Source organism: Phalacrocorax aristotelis, chromosome 17, assembly GCF_949628215.1.
Source record: "Phalacrocorax aristotelis chromosome 17, bGulAri2.1, whole genome shotgun sequence".
Classification (NCBI taxonomy): domain Eukaryota; kingdom Metazoa; phylum Chordata; class Aves; order Suliformes; family Phalacrocoracidae; genus Phalacrocorax; species Phalacrocorax aristotelis.
The window spans coordinates 10,686,087-10,704,732 of NC_134292.1; the positions used below are offsets into that span (position 1 = coordinate 10,686,087).

The following is an 18,646-nucleotide window of genomic DNA, read 5'->3' on the forward strand; positions in this document are numbered from 1 at the left end:
AAGCAGCCAAGGCCTGGCCGCCGGCCGGGAGAAGCGCTGCCTCAGCAGCTTTTGCAGGGGATAGAAAATAGCCTCAGAGCTGGGGAGCAGGAACAGCCCCTCGTGAAGAGCTCCGAGGCCCCAAAGCCCCCCCGGCAGTCACACATCCTGCGGAGAGGGCCAGAGCAAATAACACACATCACTGCGGTTTATCTAGATACAGGTACTTTATTTACAAATATTTAGATTAATAGCATCGTTACATCAAATGAGGAGTACAGCAGTCTGAACAACTCCTTCCTGTGACAGAAACAGTAAGACCCACTGTGACTTACTCTGGGAGTACAGGTATTGCACCTCACAAGCTGTAGTCATTAGAACATTTACTTCGCGTCAGCAGCAGGTCGTGGTCCCTGGGCAAACCCTTTGTGGCGCAACCTCGGTTTAAGCAAGATGCATGAGCTGTAGATCTTGAACACACCCATCTACTTAAGATTATTAGTTAAAAAAAGGACTAACCAGACAAAACAAAGGGACAGTGCACAAGTTACCCAAATCCTATTGTCTGCACATTCCAGTTTTGGCTTTTATTTAACATTGACTGTACAATACTCTGGTACCACTTACAAGTCTGAACATCGTCTAGTTTTAGTGTCTAGAGCGGGATTTTAAGACTACTTTGTATTTTCAATACCACGGTAAGACTGAAGCGGGACATTTACTGTGGTTCAGCACTTGCTCCCTTCCATTTTTAAACCACGTGCGGTGCTTTCCGGGTGACCCTTGCCGTGAAACACAGCAGAGCTGCACGCGGAGCCACACGTCCAGCGACACCGCAGCAAACCCCGCGTGTAGCTCAGCGACACCCACACGTGCGCTGTCACCACCTGACACCCTTCACACAAGCGTTACAGGTTGTGCCCCCCCACGAAGGACACGCTCCAAGGCTTGGCGAAAAAGCCCAGGTCTTAAAAGAACCCTCACATGGGATTGGTTAAAAGAAAAATACAACAGTAGTTAAAAATCCCTAGAGAGCACACGCGTTGTTCCGACTGTCCAGTTCGGCCTCTGACCATTCAAAAAGTTAAAGGTATAAAAGTGTAAGATGTGCAAGAGAACCAGCCTTCGTATACGATGCAAGGCGGGTGACGAAGCCCAATAACGCAAAACGCTTACAGAAGAGAAAAGCGGGTTAGCACACTGCTGATTGCACGGAACGGGATTAATAAAATGGCGTAGGTATAACCACAGTGCAAAGATGAGAGACAGATTCCACTAGTGTTAGCTTCTGCATCGGGGCGAGACTCCCCCAGCACGATGGCCCCCGCCGACACAAGGAGTTAAGCCTGCGGTAGCGAACCGCGGTCACATCTACTTCGGTGCTACGGGGCGATGCGGCCACGCGTAGGCCGTACTGTACAAACTGGTTCTAACGCCAGTAATCATTTTCTTCATTAAAATCATATACACAGGATGTATTTAACCGTTAGCTCAGTTCCTTCAAATTTTATACATATTTACGTTCTGTTAACAAATGTAAAAGATAAAAGTGGCAAAAAAACCCCCAAACCATGACGTAAAGCTATGAGCACAAGAATGAACGGGTTGTTTCCCTGTGCGGGCTGTACCTCCGGCGCCAGCCCACCCCTACCCCAATACACACCACAGGGAATTCTTTCAACAGAAGCACATTGTTACAGAGCCCCTTCGCTACCATCCGAAGTCATTTCACAGCAAAAACTTATCGGTTACTATGGACAGCTCTAAACAGTTAGAGGTGGGGGAGAAAGGCCAAAGATCCGTAAAATTAAACCGTACAAGACAAAGCCCTGCAAAAGTGTAAAATCATGAGTCCAGCATCAGTGCTCAGTTTAAATTATGTATCGGTGACACTATCACAAGGACAATCAAGGAAAAAAAAAAAAACTTCTAGATTTACCATGCAGGAGAGGTTTTATTACTCTACTTGCCTTTGATAACCTGATTACATCTAAAGTTGTTTAGCAGTTTAGTACTGTGTTAAACTTGTCTCAGAGTTTTAATTAAACCCAATAAGATGTACAGAAGACAGGGAAGCGGTCAAAAGCACCGCTTCTGACAGACAGAGGTGAAAGGTCAGAAATGGAGCCATGAAACAGAGGTCACTAGCAGCCACAGCCTTCTCTCTGGGGCTGGGGTTCACTGGTTAGTCGCCCCCCCTGTGGAGCTGACGGTTTGTGCTGTACGCCCGACTCTGCAGCGTTCAGATCCAGGCTTCCGTCTTGGATATTCTGGTAGATTTTCTTGGCAGCCTCCAGGAACGCATCCTCAACGTTCTCTCCGCTACAAAGAAAGCGGCACAACTTGCTTAGGTTACACTTGAGTAAAGCGGGGCAGGTTATGGAGGCAGCAGCCAGACACCCTCGCTGGGATTTGACAGGTCACCAAGTAGAGGCAGTTGCTACCCTGCCCTCTTCTACATGAGGAGCTCACAGTGCTTAAAGCGGACGTACCACAGAGTTCGACCACTATCCCTGGGACAGCCTTCGGGAAGGCAATGCACTCCCGAGCCGTTAGATCTATTAGGACTAGCCAGGAATAAAAAAAAAAAAACCAACAAAAAAACCCATGGCAAAACCCTGAGTAGCAAAGATAAGGTAAGGCACCGAGCCACCTGCACAGAGCAGTTCTGGGAGAGGCTTAAAGGCAGGGGAGCTACTATTAATCAAAACAGGTGCCAGCTGCAACCACACTTACTGAAGGTCTGATCCCTCACATCCGACAGGCTGCCCAGCCGCCCACCAGTATGGCGTGGCGATGCCCCACCGGCCGGAGGGGCTGGCTGGTCACTACAGAACCCGCTTACAGCTCGGACCACCGAGGGAAGGGACGCCTCATCGGGAACCACTCTTACCCGCACGTACACATTCTACACTCAAATGTCTTAAAACCAACTCACTTCATTTGAATTCAACAGGTCTTGGCCTGAAACGCAGCAAGAGGTCTGATTTCCAGGTTATCTAGAAGTTGGAGCTGACACGACTGAAACTGCTATACGGACCTTACCCTCTAAGAGAACTCAAAAATGGGGTTTTTTTTGCATTTGTAAAACCCTGCTATACCTGAACTCTATGGCTGTACTTAGTCATAACCAATATATTCCTCTTAAACAGATCATATTTAAATCATGACTCTAGACAAAAGTAACTTACGTTTTTGCACTTGCTTCAAGGAACAATAAACCTGTTTGGAAACAGAGCTTTAAGTCAGTGCACAATAGACTTCAAATAGCCCTACGTCAGTCACATTATAACGTTCAGATTACACGCAAGACACTAGTACTAAACGGTATTTTATGACTAAGTAAAGGCATCAACACACAAGCTGATTTCTAGAACTCAGCATGGTTAGAGTTAAGCCAGACTATCCGATGCTCAGTAGAAGTTTGCACATACAATTACATTATTCTGGAAGTGTAAGCTTGCGGCTATCAATGCTGAGGATTCACTTTAACATCACTATCTTGTAGGAAACGTAACAGCTCAAGAGAAGAAACACACCGTTTTCTTCAGCAAATTGTTTGGCTTCTTCATATGTAACATCCCTCTGTGCTTCCAGATCTGCTTTATTTCCTATGAGGATTATCACCTAGTTCAGAAGAGAGAAAATTAGTCTGGGAAAAAGCTTATTAGCTTTTCCACTGCCACCCTCATTATTAATGAGACAAAACCAAAAGGAAATATGCAGAAAAGTTTAACTGCAAAAGCCACGCATCTTCAGGAAAGCGCTGCTCTAGCAGTGCCCCCGATGTAAAGTCAGGAACAGCATCCCCAGCTCCCTCTTTGAAATGCTTTAGGCTGTTCTCATGAGACGAGGTCCTAAAAAGCAGTAGTCCTACTCTTTATTCATGAGCTGTGTACTCTGAACCACTTCCGATATTTGCTTAATCACTCACTAAGCCAACCAGACCCTTTCAAAGTTTTCTTTCATCGCAGCAGAGTCTTCCCACGAGCTTGGTGCTAAAGTACTTCAGGGGCATGCAGAAATACTGAAGGACAACAGTTTTGTGGTACAGAGAGACACACAGAACTTTCTTCCCCCATCCCTCCAGAAGACCTAGTCAGCTTTTCCTGAAGATCCAATTCATACTCCAATCTAAGACGAGATAGACTTCACCTCATTACTACCACAAAGCAAGAAGAAGTAGTAACAGATGTTAAGGTTTGTCCAGAGTTAATGACAATTTTGTCTCCAACTGCTGAAAACAGGCCCCCAAAAGGCGAGTAGCACAACAAGACTTCTAGAAGACACCATGGCTTTCCTGCACAGGAGCCTACGCTTCTGCTCCTGCTGCAGTAAGGGAAGAGAGTCACCGGTAAATGGTAAAATAGGGACAGTGAGATAACTTGGAGCTAAGCAGTTGAGAAAACACAGGCAGTTTTATTTAAGAGAACACTGCTACCACCGCAGATGCTTTGGCCTAAGCCTTCCACCTCTTGCTCAGAGATAAGCAACCTTGCTTTCAAGCTAAATAAAGTCCAACTTACAGTATTTGGATTGGTGAGGTTCCTTGCATCTGTCAGCCAGCTGCTTAAGTGATTATACGTACTTCTTCTGCAAAGAACCAAGTGAGTACAGTTTTAGCCACGGTATTTTTTTTAAATACAGAAGTGCCAACAGCACAGTAAGCATCCCTTAAACACAGTAATGTCTGTCAGCCCTGTTCTCCCCAACCTCGAGACAGACAAAGCAGCAGCATCTTCTTTTGACTCAGACCAAGGTTTCAACAAGTCAACTTTAAACCCACAGAACAACTCTTACAACACAGGTGGACAGACAGACCAACTCACACTTCTAGGATGCGGTAGTCTTACCGTCTTCACAAGGACAACATTTATATTGTTTTGTACAGAACATATTACAGGATTTCCTGTCAAGTACCCTTACAGAACACTGTACAGTATAATAGCGTTTTGGTAACAAACAGTGTAAAAGATTAATGTTTTACTCAAGATTTAAGCAAACACGAGACATGCCTACATACGGGGGCGGGGGGGGAAGAGGTGCTTCAGAATCTCAAGAACAGCCCCAGAGGAAGGTGGGAGACACATGAAAAAGTATTTCACGTTGCACATCTGATAGATTTTTCTTTTAGCAGCATCTTTAGTTTTCATCTCTAAAAGGAAGATAGGATAGCTTCTGTGCAGTCTCATTTTGTTGGAGGACTAGCCCGTGAAGAGGCCCAGAAGTCAGACTCCTCCAGCGCTCCCTTCTACACGCAGCCTGTTAAGCATGTCTACAGAGCCCAGTGCGACAGAGGCAGTATTCCATCCTCTGCCTACTCTAAGAATATTCCTGCCAGGTAAGCAGCAGCAAGAGGAAAAATCCATGTGCTGAAGAGTAATTTTAAGGGCAAAGCCAGTTCCTTAAATAATTTCAACACAGGCAGTCAAGGCCTGAAATAGCAAGATCTTCAGGTCTGTCAGCTGTCAAGTTTTCCAAGAAAACAGCTCACATCATTCCCTATATTTCATTTTCAGCTCTTTAAGTATTTAGATAAAGTGTGGTAAGCTTCACACAACAGGATACAAATCCAGACGGAGACAGAGTCCTTCAAATCAAAGTCAAGGGGACAGATATGACAGTACACATAAGGCTGTGGCACCCTATGAGCTTGTCAAGCACGAGATGCACCTTACCTGGTAATGTCGTAGACCATGAGAGCTCCTGCTGCTCCTCTGTAGTAACTTCGTGTGACAGCCCTGAATCTCTCTTGTCCTGCTGTATCCCAGATCTGTAGTTTTATTTTTTGGCCACTAACTTCAATTATTCTCGTGCCAAATTCAACACCAATTGTGTGGGGACAGTCTGCCATAACTGCCGTGAAAAATAAGAGCAAAGACCAGATCTTTCTAGTACAAGGTCTCCTTGCTACAGAGGTATTACTATCACCAGTTTTCAGTTATCTTTACTCGATTTTCAGTCTCTAAGAACACATTTTTACAGCTACAGTCCCCAAACTGTATCACTTAGCCATAAATAAAATTATGTGTTTCCTGAACTGCTGGTAGTTTTAGAGAGTTATAAAATTCCTTGCCTTCTCTGATGGATGTACATGATGCTGTTTGGCCATAGATACCAGAAGGTATCAAGTCAGTTGATTCTTAGTCTATCCCTGCAGAAACACTTAACTATTTAATGCAGTAGGAAAAGATAACTTTTAGGGAATTGCCAAGATACAGTTAAAAGTCCATAAAACAGCTTCAAAAAACAAACATCCAAGTTGTTTCAGACAGGGTAACAGCATGACTGTGCACAGGAAAAGCCAGTTTCTTTAAAAGCTATCGACACAGCAAATCAAGACCAAAAAGGTATCTTTCTAGTTATAATAAATTCATCTTAATAAGCTTATCTTTAAAAATTATCAATAAAACACAGAAAGGGTAAGTACCTATCTATAGGCTATCTACAGCTAGTGACAGTCTCGTGGTAGAGGTGGTCGGTGCGTTAGTTTGTTCAGCAGTACTGCTTCGTCTTAACACTGACCAACTAAGAACAAGACATAGCCCTGTCAAGCATTTGACCGTATGCAAAGTAGCATTTAAACAACTGGCTGATACTGGACTTTAATTAGAAAACAGTTAAAAAATTCTATTTCTACTAGAACACAGGAATAGTTTAAACTGTAGCTCCTACCCACCTACTGCCACATCTCGAGCAGCACACGGTAAAGACTAACTCTGTACTAATAAATACCTACAGACTTATCCATTGAGTGTGAGCTTCGTGGAAAGTCGTAAGAGCTAATAGCTGCTGCAAACTCCAACACAACATACGTTATTAAGAAGAATTAAAGCTAATTCTTAATTAGTCATGATAGCATACATGAAAAAACATCACAGTTGAGACAGACTGCAGTAAGCCTTAAACACCATCACAAAGGGCAGTCCAAGTGTCATGAGTCACAGCAGCTGCAGAGAATGACAGTGCTACTTAAGTCAAAGAAAAATGAACCCGTTTTTTCTTTTTGAAGTGCTTAAAAGCACTAATCTCCCACTGCTTGTGTTCAAGCTACACCAGTACTGAAAACATGCAAGGTTCAGGCAAGAAATTTCATTTTGTTCCATATCAGAATTCCCTGAAAAAGAAGTAGAGAGACACGGTCTTCCCACTCATAAGTAGGGACTGACTGAAACAGTGATTTTGCCATTACTGCATCAACATTTTGTTTCTCCATCCACAGGAGTCAAAACAAAAGTCAGTCCAGGGGCAACACAAACCCATCAGATTAAGAGAGACACAACATCAAGCTCATGCATGATGGAAGCAAAAAGGCAGGAAAGAAGGATGAAGCAGTTAGAGTACTTAGAGTAAGTTAAAGTAAATATTGTGAATTGAAATACTCACACTTCTTTTCTGTAAATTGATGAAGCAAACAGGACTTTCCTACACCCATGTCCCCTGTTACAGAAAAAACAGTTAAGGCTGACACCACATCATTGTTGCAACAAGCACATTTTCTTCATCCCACACAACAACTGGTTCAGAGACAGGCAGCCATTCCTTTCTCAGGTCTAGCGGGCAATGTTCCATACCTGGTCACAGCCCTTAAATTCATCAACTTTTGCATTATAGTTTTGGTAGCAGGGTTGCAAGCAAGAGCAGAGAAGAAAACTCAAGAGAAGTTAATCTGTATTACTGGTTTAACAATGGTATTTCACAGGGTTATGAAACGCAGACATGTAAGAAACCGAAATGTAAAATATACCTTCTGAGTGTTTGTCCTGCTCCCATCACACTTGCAATTACTGCTAAGGACATCAAAAATACTGACAACCAACAAGAACACAGCAAGAAATTGCTTTGCTTCCAGTGATCCACTTACACAATGCCAAGAGCAAGAAATAGCAAGATCTTTTAAGAACCAACTTTTCCACAGGCTGCCTGGCTTACAAACCATTACAATAAGAATGCAGACCACTTACACCTACACAAGATCATTAAGAATTAAACAATTAACAGCAAGACCAGTTCTTCCAGGATAGTAATAAATGCAATCAAGTCCCTGACTCTAAACAGCCAAGGAAGCTGCAGCTGAAAGCAACATTTAAACACAAAACTATCACCTGACAGAAGTTTATAACCCTGTCGAAAGCAATGGATTCCAATTAGTACTTTTATCTTCAACATAGGTTCTAAAACCTTTCAGACTAACGATGCAGAGGCAGTCAGAGCACTATAGTAAATCTGAGTCAATGCAGCATCCCAGTTGCAGTAATTCCCATTAAAATTTTTCCCTATTTCCAATGGATTTAGCAGTTCTTCTAAACAAACTTGATTTAGGGAGAAAGAGGCCAGATGCACAAGTTTTTAGAATGCCTTTTTTCCTAGTGCTGTGCAGAGGGCTAAGCATCACAGCCCTAACAGTGAAGATATTCACAAATACTGAAGTACGTATGTCAAGAACAGTTATTTTCAACAGTAACTCAGCAATAAAGTGAACATGGTACAGGCACTGGTACTGGCCCTCGCTCCCAGTTCACCCACCACCAATCGCACAGCTCTAATTTTATGGCACACAAAAGCATTTGCCTTTGTACTCTCAGCTGCTAAAGCTTTAGAGCACGTGTGGTGATCTGTGAGGGACTGGGGTTGGACAAGTAAATACTTGAAGAATCACTTCTATATAGCAAGTAGCACACAGCAGAGGTCAACACTTGTACAGGCAGAGGGTTTGTGGGTAGGCTGTCATGCATATACACATTGGCATAAACAGGCACATGCCCAGTGATACTTACCAATAATGATGTACTTAAAGATGTAGGAGTAGTTGTAAGGTGCGGTTGCCATTGTGGCACTGAAACAAAAAACAGAACAGATCAGGAGTGCTACTTGTTGACCAAACAATCCAATTCATCCAATTCAGTTCATATAAACTAAGAAAAACCCCCTTCTTCCCACCCCACCAGCTACCCTTTCATTCACAGTTCAAGTTTCTGTGTACTTCCCCACAGCCACCGAATTAGCGCCAGAGACATTCAGCAAAACTCCCACATCATTTGCTCTGAACCCATCAGTAAGGCCTCTAAGTAGAAACATGCTCTGCGTAGTATTGATACTCCTTCAATTTTTTTCAGAGAAGACTTAAAGCTGTTGAAAAGCTCCAGTAGCTTCTTGTGTTGTAAAGAGTCACCGAGCGGACCTGCACTCGCTAGCCAAATAGCTGATACGTCAACTGAAAATAAAATCTGAAGAGGTTTAACAAAACGAGCCATTTTGGACCTATTACCTCACACTTTTGAGACTTGCTACAGGAACAAAGGAAACAGTGCAGCTTGCATCAAACAGATAATTAGAAAGACAGCACAAGAATGCTGTAGTAGCCGTAACTGGGGTCTGGACTGCTACATGTCTGTTAGAAAAGCAGTACAAGCCACGAATCAGATGTTCAGGAAGTTAGTAACATCTCTGTGGCTCAGTCAGCAGAGTAGCATTACAGCAAGGTTTAGCAGTTTCTTTCCTTTTTTTGCTCCCTCCTTAAATACACTTCACTGATCTTGTAAGATTTAAGTGATAGTCAAAATTCTATTGGGGTAAGTACTTCCAGTATACCAGAGTTTTCCTATGCTTTCCTAAGTGTAGAACACGCATCAGCTGTTTAAACCTGCAAAGGGTAACAGCTGACTTACCAAGCAATACATCAGTTAACTGGGATTACAAGTCTGCACAGCCCTGATCTTGCCAGCTAACATGAAGGATCCAAGATACCTGCTTTTGTCCCAGGTTTTAATTTAAACTAGACACAGTGTGATCAGTTAAGCAAGTGGAAAGTTTCTACTAGGAATTTGCCATTTGCTTTCCTGCCATTAGAAAAACATGGTACTTTTTATAAACAACATTGCTTTAGCCTAGCAAGATTTTCATTCAGTCATGTGTCATCCACATGACAAAGGAAAGCAGTACTGCAAAGAAATAAAAATGTAGGAAAGCTTACAAGCCTGTAACTTTTTCAAAAGCAAATTATTGTTTCCCCAACCACAATTAATCCATAACAGTGAACTGCAGTCATAAGAAAGGTGACTGACAACAAATCTCATTCACAGTACACAGCCACTGGCCACCACTTCACACAGCAGAGGTTTAAAGCAAGCGCTCTTATCTAGACCTTGGAGGGGGAACAACTCCAACTGGCAGTTAAGAAGGGTTTACTGTGTGCCAGTCGCTGATCTGCACCTTGCCTTTCCTTCATGCTTGGCTCGTGATATGGAAACTCTTGAGTCCTTCTATCCCAAGCAGTATGCAAAGCATCTACCCTGAGTCCTATATATACACACTCACTGTTCTATTAAACAGTTTAAGCAGTTAAAAGTTTAATCCAAGATAGTAAACAAAAGATGATTTTGGACAGTAATTCTTGTATGTGCTGGCAAGACAGAGCTCCACACCATGTGCTGCAGAGGTTCAAAGAAGAGTAATTTCAATGAAGAAAATTTTAGATGAAGCTCTTCTGCCGTAGCAGAGGGAAAAATCACGTAGCCATCCAACACCTCCTTTGTCCTCCTCAGTCTCTGGCAAACACCCGTGCAGGGGACAGACCACTTCTTGTCACTGTACTGGGTAAGAATTCAGATCCATGACTGAGAAACGCACTGCCCCTTTCCAGACAAGCCAGCAACCTTACTGCTTTGTTTCCTGGAAGTAGATGATTCCAGAGTTATTGTATCAGCTTCAATACATGCACTGGTTATTTTCAATACCAGCAAATAAAATGAAGTAACTGCTCCATATAAAGTTCAAAATTAATGTGTCATTGTGGAAATATCCAATACTTCAAATCTTCTGAATAGGTCTTCATGCATTATGTTCTTCCCCTTCTCCAGCATGCTCCAACAGCTGTAACATTCAAACTAGCATCTTCTGATCCAATCCACTTGTTCTTACAGGATACTTAACTCGCCACTTGCTTCCTAAGTAAAGCTAGGAGGACTATATTCATGTCTCAATTCAGTTTGATAGCAGACAAAGTTAAACTGGAGGATTATGAGGTATGTAAGGAAATAAAAAAAGCTTGAAAAGGCCAATGTCTATGTGCAAGTGCTTCAGGAGGATAGCATGAACTGTACTATTTTCCACAGAAAACTGGTGGATGCTACAGCCACAACAGAGAAAGACGAAGATACCAAGAGCACTAATACACACCTAGTTTGAAAGAACTACAGTGTGTTCTGAGGATGGTTGTGTCTAGTAACTTACACTGGTTTTAAAAAAATTCAGCATCATAAACTCACAGATAGGAAATCACTCACGTGGCTATGAAATCTGTCCTGCAAAAACTTCACAGTACTAGCTGGCTAAGCAATGCAAAGTACTCAGGAACACTCAAAGGAGTTTCATGTTGCTGAGCACATGACTTTACATTATTCCTGCATTTAAGAAGTGAGGGGAACACAACTTAGTACCCAAGCTTGTATGTAGCATCACTGGAAGGTGAGGAAAACTTTTTTTTTTTTTAAAGGAACAGACAAACTGGGAACTCTGTGCAGGCTATATCACAATCTGAATTTGAAATGAGTCTTTTAACTAGAATCTTTACGGCTAAATATACATCTCTGTTTGACAGACTATTTTTGCTTGCTAAGATACGTCCATTTTCATTATACTCCACGTAAAAAAGTCTAACTATGATATTTCAATATAAAAGAAACTGTCACTGCTTTACAACATATGCATCAAAATCAGTTCCCGCTTCAAAGTGACAGTGAGAAAATCAAGTTCTGTGCTTGGCGACAAAGTCTGCTAAGAAACAGGTGGGAAGGGAGGACTAACCCCAAGCCATGTCTCCTTATTAAAACTTCACCCTCATTCTTACAGTGACCTTAGGCCCCGAAAGGAGGCAAGAGATACCACACCCCACTGTGTACAGCCAGGCCTAGCACGCTCTCCCCATAGCTTAAAGGAATTGATTATTAATAGCAATATCGATAGATACATTCATTCAGAGTCTAGACCTTCCCTTGAGTCCCAGAGAGTTGTTGGAGAAGTTATTGTGTCTGACAGACATACATACTGAGTGCTGGCAGAAACACAGACTCTAAGGGTTTAAACACAATTTCTGGAGTTGAACTGGAAAAAAAAGAGCAACACTTTGGTATTACATTTATTCCAAGGGTCATATTACAGAAGAGATTCTGAAATATTCCAAATTATTAATAAAGGTCAGGAATCTTTTCTGGAGAACAGATGACTTTAAAAAAAATACAAAACACCAAATAACAAAGTTTTAAACACTCAAATTCCAGTAAGGATAAGCACGAATCCAAATTGCACTCAGATCTTGGAATAATAATATTTCAGAAGGACTCTGATGAAGGGGAAAAATAAATGCAACTAACTAAACACAGAAGCTGTAATGAAAATTCAGCCTTAGAAAACTTACAATCTCAGCACTTCCTATAGATGAAAGAAGGAAGTCTAGACAAGAATAGTGCACAGCAGGATTCAGTAAACACAAAAACCATTAGCCACATGCTAATGCAAGGGGTTAATATATGTTGATAGCACCAGCCACCTGTAGAAACTGGAGTTCCACCTCCACCTCACAGGCCTCTGGTTCCAGGCACATAAATCTTAATAATCCCTATATGGGGGTTTGGGGTTTTGCTCTTGGGAGAGCAAGGCGTCAAGGACTGCAGGACTGAGAAAGCTGCATGTAAATATATGCAACTTACCTTCACCCACTGCTGACATTAAACAATATGACATCAAAGTTAATCAACTGTGAATTTACTGTTAACAGAAAGTAAAAAGTTTAGCCTGGAAGCTTGGTCTACGCGCCATCTTTCTTCCGGGAAAATCTGCCAACTCAGAACAAGTGTTAGCTCCCTTTTCAGAGGTAACACTTCCCCAGAGTTTAGAGCATTCTTTCAGGATGGCAACTAGCCAGAGGATCATACTTCACTATACACAGATTGCTGTTAGTTTCAAGGCCTTTACAGTTAATTACTGTATTAGTTAGGACTAGAAGTTTTACAGTGAACAGTGTCATCATGATCCATATTCCATATCTCAACTTCTCCCTTAGAGGCTGCTTTTATTTATAAAAAGGTAAGATGACCTTAATGAGATAGCAGTGACACCTACATTTCCTCCTCTAATCAACAAGCAGTGCACAGGTATTTTGACACCTCACTGAAGCCTTATTTCAAGTATCAGCATACGGCTGCTCCAGGAGTATTGCCCGTGACGTTCTTTATCAGAGTAACATAACTGTAAATATCATAACCATACCAGCTTTTGTGAGACCCATGCAGTTCCTTCTAGCTCAACTCAAGGACAGAGTCAATTTTAACTCTTTATGGGATATCATTTGCATTGAGATATTTCAGAGGTTTGTGCTCAGCAAGAAGCAGGTATGTTATAAGAGACTAGAACCTATAGCACAGGTTTTATTAGACACTGCATGTGGTTCATACCATCAGCTGGCCAATCCGCACAGAGATTACACCTCTGAAAACAGCCATCAGCTTCAAACTCAGGACTGTATGTATTACAAGTTACCCTTAAAAACATACCACTCTGCAGCCAGAGGACCACTGTTTAGTTAGTCTGAAGCAAGAGGCATTTTGTATTTCATCTGGCCATCCAGGTGTTCTTTCGGTCATTCCTCAAGGACATGCAACAGGCAAGGATCTCACAGCTGAAGTCCAGTTCCCTTCGATAAAAGGTAATGCCATCATATTCTTTTCATAAATTGAAACAAGTTTTACAGAGCTGTTGCGTTTTTCATTTGGAAGAAGTATTAGTTACATACAAGGGGAACTGTATGCAGCCATTAATTATTATTTAGAATCGCTTCTAAATCTCTACACAAAATGAATAGGTAGTTATCTTCCTTCCCAGGGCACAATCTTCCTTCTCTTCCCTGCATATTTACTTAGATGTTAATTAACAGTGAACCCTGAGAAGAGATCAATAAGGGGGGGAAGAACTGGGGAGACAGAATTGTTTCAATTCACAATCGCACTCTTCCCCGACAAAGACTTTTGTCAAGCACACAAAACAATGTGGTCTAACTGGTACCTTACTTTAGAAGGCTGCTAGAAATACAGTCAGTAATTGCTTCAATTGTGGTCTTCTGTAAAATCACACCATACTGGAAGGTAATAACAGTTTTGTTATCAATTAATACACCCAAGCAGTGAGTTCCCATCAGTCTGTTGTCCACAGCAAGCTACCAGGTCTATTAGAATTCAATTTCATTGTGGTTCTATGACTTCCACACACCAAGGACATTTATGTCTTCCTAAACACATAAACATCTCTGCCCTCTTTAAGACGATTGCCCCACAACCTCCCTGGTCTGTTTGTTTATCTATTTTTGCATGCTTGTCTTTAAAAAAAGCCCTCTTCTGGGACCAGACCCTGAGGATTCTCATTAGCAGCCTGCTAGCAGCCCGGTACTTTCTCTTCCACGTCTACCTGATGACATTAATTCTTGCTGGCCAGCTCTCACTCATTCTTCAGCTCTTCTAGAGCCATCTTCCCTAGCTTTCCCCATCTGGATTTCATTAAGGCATCTGCTTAGCACAAGACAGTACGTTTGGTTGAACTGATCTTTGATCAGACAGCAACCCAGCAAGCTTCTTAAGATGTGTTGTTTGAGACCACTTTGCATTTCCTTATTATTTCCACGTCCAGTTATTCTTTCTGTGAAAGCACGCAAGGCCTGCATGCTGCTGGGCTCACACTAACAGGCTTGCAGCTGCGCAGAACCCCATTTCAAGCTGTTCTTGAAGAAATGCATTTGCTACATTCTTTAATTGTGTAGACACTTTAACTCAGCCTGAAGCCTACTAAGTGTTTCTGAAGACTTCACAGGCCTTCACTTCTCTTATACGAGAACTTTTACTTTATTTTTAGATCAAGACTACCTATCATACTACCTTTACTTTTTGATCTTGCTCAACAGCTATCCAGTCATACACACATTGTATTGGATGTTCTTTTAATGGTTTCACATCCTGCTCCATCAAGTTCCTCCATTTTGTTTCCAAAACTTCCTGCATGTATATGCACACACCTCACTTCTTACTAACCACACCCTAGCACCACAGCTAAATTAAATATTGCATACCTGTCCTCATCAGTAAGAGCCCTTTCTCCGATGTCCATTCTCTCACCCATAGGTCTTTATCCATTTCAATATCCTCACTTACTCTATTTTTCCTCCTCCTATAAGAGAGTCTAACCTGTAGCACATGCCTGTGCTTGTAGCAGGAGAATCAAGTTCCGGAGACATCAGGTAAGTTTAGGGACAGCATATACAGAAACCAGAAGAACTTTGTTGCCAGTCTAACGAATTAGAACAACACACAACCGTCTGGAGTCATTGCCTTGGAAAACACAAGAAGTCACAGACACATTTTAGAACAATGTTAAGTAAGGTTCACCTCCTTTGCTGCAGAAAGGTACAGCAACATGAGAAGCAATCATAAGCAAGTTCCATTAGATGCACAGAAGCAAGCAAGTAACTTCAGAAGATCTATTTACATTTTAAATCCTAGTACCTCTCGTACAACAGGTTTGTTTCAAACTTCTGTCCTTCACAATAGCTTTCTTTTTTTATTCATAAAATGGAAGACAGGATCTTCTTCTTTCCACTCAGATTTATGACATTTTCAAATCCCTACAGGAAGCTAGCAAGTTCCTTTTAATCCACATTAAACTATGTGATATTTAGTTACTAAGTCCCTCAGGGTTGAGATTTTCTTCCCATTCCTGAGCAATGCCCTAGCACAAGAGGCCCTCAATCCAAACCATGACAGAAGTCAATGCCAAAACCAACGCATTCCATATGATAACACCTGGCTACTGGAAAAGTTAGACTTCTGACTTGCAATCTGAAATGATTTAGGATACAGACCACCTGAGTAAGTCTTACTCATAAAGGGGTACTTTCACCTCTGTGAAAAAGTGTCATACAACAACATAGAACCACTGTTTCAGAGGCCTAGAAAGCAAAGTCCTCATCAAGTAATCTCCAGAGCAACAGATCCAGTGCCAGAGAGACCCCAATGCTGACAGATGCCTTTTCCTGGCTTTACTAAAAGGATAATTCAGTACAATTTTAAATCAAGACAAAGCTGTCCACAGATTTTATAGAAGCCTTAAGAGCATACTGCAAACAGGCAACGGACAACTAGGTGAAAGAAGAGAACTTCGTTCTTCTGTTTAGCCCAAACGAGCACTGACAAAAGAAAACAGAGAACAAGTGTAGCACACTTTTGTCGCCTCTCGAATAGGAAGCAGCATTCCCCTCGGACCTCATGAGAGTTATTTTTCTGTCAAAGTTCATGACAGCGCAGGTCAACATAAGAATCAGAAGTGCAGATAACACCTCACATCGGCCACATACACGGTGTGATAGATACATGCAGTAAACACCCTACGTGCAGTTGCAGCAATTAGTGAGGGGCACACGTATGTGCCGCATGTACACGGGTGTTGCACAGGGAGTGTGCAGCGCAGGGGAGGAACGAGAGGCGGTGGCGACAAGCAGTGCAGCAGCGGCCTAGCTCCTGCCCGGCCAGCCACCCTCCTCGGCCCCACACGGACAAGCTGCTCCCTCCCCTGCCGGCCCGCCGCCGGGAGCGAGGCCGGCCCGGACCTGCCGCGGCGGGGGAGCGGCCCCCGCCGCCCTCGGAGGTGGGCAGCGGCACGCCGCCGGGGCGCGCGGCCCGACTAGGCCCCAGCTCCGGGGAACAGCATGAGGAAGTGCCGCCAGCCGGCCTGGGCGGCGGCTGGGAGGGAGGCAGCCCCGGCCTGCCGGCGGGAGAGCGGCCCGCCCGCCTGAGGGGAGCCAGCCGGGCACCGGCGCCGGGCCTAGCGCTGCGGGCCCGGGCGGAACGGCGCCCCTCCCCGCCTCCCTCCTACCTTGGCTCGGGGAGCGGGCGGCTGTACAACGCGGCTGGTCGGCGACAGCCCGGTTCCCCCCCGCTGCGGGCGCGGTAACGCTCTGCTTCGGGCTGGGCTGGGCTGGGCTGGGCAGCGGCCGGGCCGGGTCTCCGCCTCTCCGCGGGGCTCCCTCAGGATCGGCGCGGCTGACTCCACTGCGCCCCCATCACCCCCCGCAGCCAAGATGGCGGCGCCCCTCGCACGGGGTTTCCCCTCCCACTCTCGACGGGCGCCGAGGCTGCACAAAGGTGGGCGCGAGAGGCCGCGCTGCAACCAATCATGGAGGCCGCGAGTCGCAATGGTCCCGCCTACCCCGCCGGCGTGCGGGGCGGGGCCGGGAAGGGCCGGGCCGGGCTGGGGCGGTCGCGCGCGCGCCGAGGGGCTGGGCGGGAAGGCGGCGGGCGCGCGCCCCGTGAGGCGGTAGTCCCTCTTCAGGGCGGCCGGGCCCGGTCCGGGGCGGGGGGACACGTAGGCGAGTGAACGCCTCAGCGTTGAAGAAAATCCCGGATTTCCTAGCTTTTTGTGGTGGAAAAGTGAAGTGATCCTCCCAGCATCCGCAGCCTGCCAGAAAATCGTACTTCCCCCTTGGCCGTCGGTGTACCCACTTCAGAAGTCGCTACAGTTGCCTCCGAAGTGTTACAAGTGTCTTCCAGTTTCTATTTTTATATAATCTGTAGAACAACAAACATTAATAAAGTATAAAGACAAAGACTCCCAGATATTTCACACGCTATCTAGAAGGAGTACGTCCATGTTTCCTGTCATGCCACGGGATCCCTCCAAAACCAGTCTGGTTTGAACAACAAGATTTCTCGTCGTCACTGAGGCACCGTTATTTGTTCTGCAGAAGATACTGACAGGAACAGCCCGGCAAAGTACAGGTACACAGGGCATTTATGCTCCAGCATAGTCCAATATCCAAAATCTCTAAGGAACTGTAGAGATCTCTGTTTTCAACTCCAGTTTCCAGTAAAATCAATATGATATATAATTTCTTTTACAATGTCCTGTGAAACGCTCTAACCAGTTTGTTAATTTTGGCTTTGATTTTTTAAAATATGCTTTTTAAACACTTGTGGCAGGCAATACTAAAAACTTAAAAATGCAAGATCCTGCACAAATCTCACACCTTATGGAATTAAAAAAAGTTCAGTGGTTCAGGAGGTGAAAAACATGTAATAAAAGTAACATTATGAAGGGTTCTATGTATCTCCAATTCAATAAATTCACCCAGATTCTCAGCTCAACAAACTAACTTTCATTATAAGAACACAGAAATTACAGAAACATTTAATGAGTTCAGACATTCTAAATTAAGACTCCTGGTATTGCAGATTAATATTCGGATTTTCTGGTTTTGGACAAGATATTGCATTTAACCAAAACTCTTTTGTGATGGGTTTTTTGGAAAGCTTTAGGGCCTACAAAACTATTAATGGTAGTTACATCTCTATGTAAAGAGGAATTACCACAAGAGCTGCTAGAGGGCAGCCACACAGCGCCTTTTCAGTGAATGATTTATGCTTTTAGAGTGAACAGGATGCTTCGTCAGCTTTAGTGCCACAAAAGCCAAGAGCTTCAATTAAAGCAAGTGGAGGGATTCTACTTATTTTAGAATTGAGAGTTGATTAGGGCTTAAGTGTGACTGAAAAGAGCTAATGGTTCTTCCTGCCCAAATACGTATTAGACATTGAATCTAAATAATGTGATTTCCTCTCCTAACAGACTGCTCAAG

The 18,646-nt window shown here is 43.6% G+C and overlaps 2 protein-coding genes across 6 annotated transcripts in view; one reads left to right on the forward strand and one right to left on the reverse strand.

The window, feature by feature from the left end:
* Positions 1-187: 187 nt before the first annotated feature.
* Positions 188-17,226, reverse strand: RAB14 (RAB14, member RAS oncogene family). Of its 5 annotated transcripts, XM_075112222.1 has the most exons (11): positions 16,891-17,103; positions 15,207-15,350; positions 14,038-14,110; positions 13,530-13,669; positions 8,757-8,815; positions 7,366-7,419; positions 5,658-5,835; positions 4,506-4,572; positions 3,519-3,606; positions 3,171-3,201; positions 188-2,301 (listed from the first exon to the last, which is right to left on the reverse strand). In XM_075112222.1, the coding sequence occupies exons 5-11, from the start codon at positions 8,806-8,808 to the stop codon at positions 2,124-2,126; spliced, it is 648 nt and encodes a 215-aa protein (XP_074968323.1). In that variant the 5' UTR covers positions 8,809-8,815; positions 13,530-13,669; positions 14,038-14,110; positions 15,207-15,350; positions 16,891-17,103; the 3' UTR covers positions 188-2,123. The 5 variants fall into 5 exon arrangements, with proteins under 5 accessions (XP_074968323.1, XP_074968325.1, XP_074968324.1 ...); XM_075112224.1 differs by lacking the exon at positions 16,891-17,103 and having other exon boundaries at positions 14,043-14,110; XM_075112223.1 differs by lacking the exons at positions 15,207-15,350; positions 16,891-17,103 and having other exon boundaries at positions 14,038-14,744.
* A 61-nt stretch (positions 17,227-17,287) lies between these two features.
* Positions 17,288-18,646, forward strand: part of GSN (gelsolin) — a 36,394-nt gene continuing 35,035 nt past the window's right edge. The window contains exon 1 of the mRNA XM_075112216.1: positions 17,288-17,792. The gene's annotated coding sequence lies outside the window, so the exon portion shown is untranslated. The remainder of the gene's footprint in view (positions 17,793-18,646) is intronic.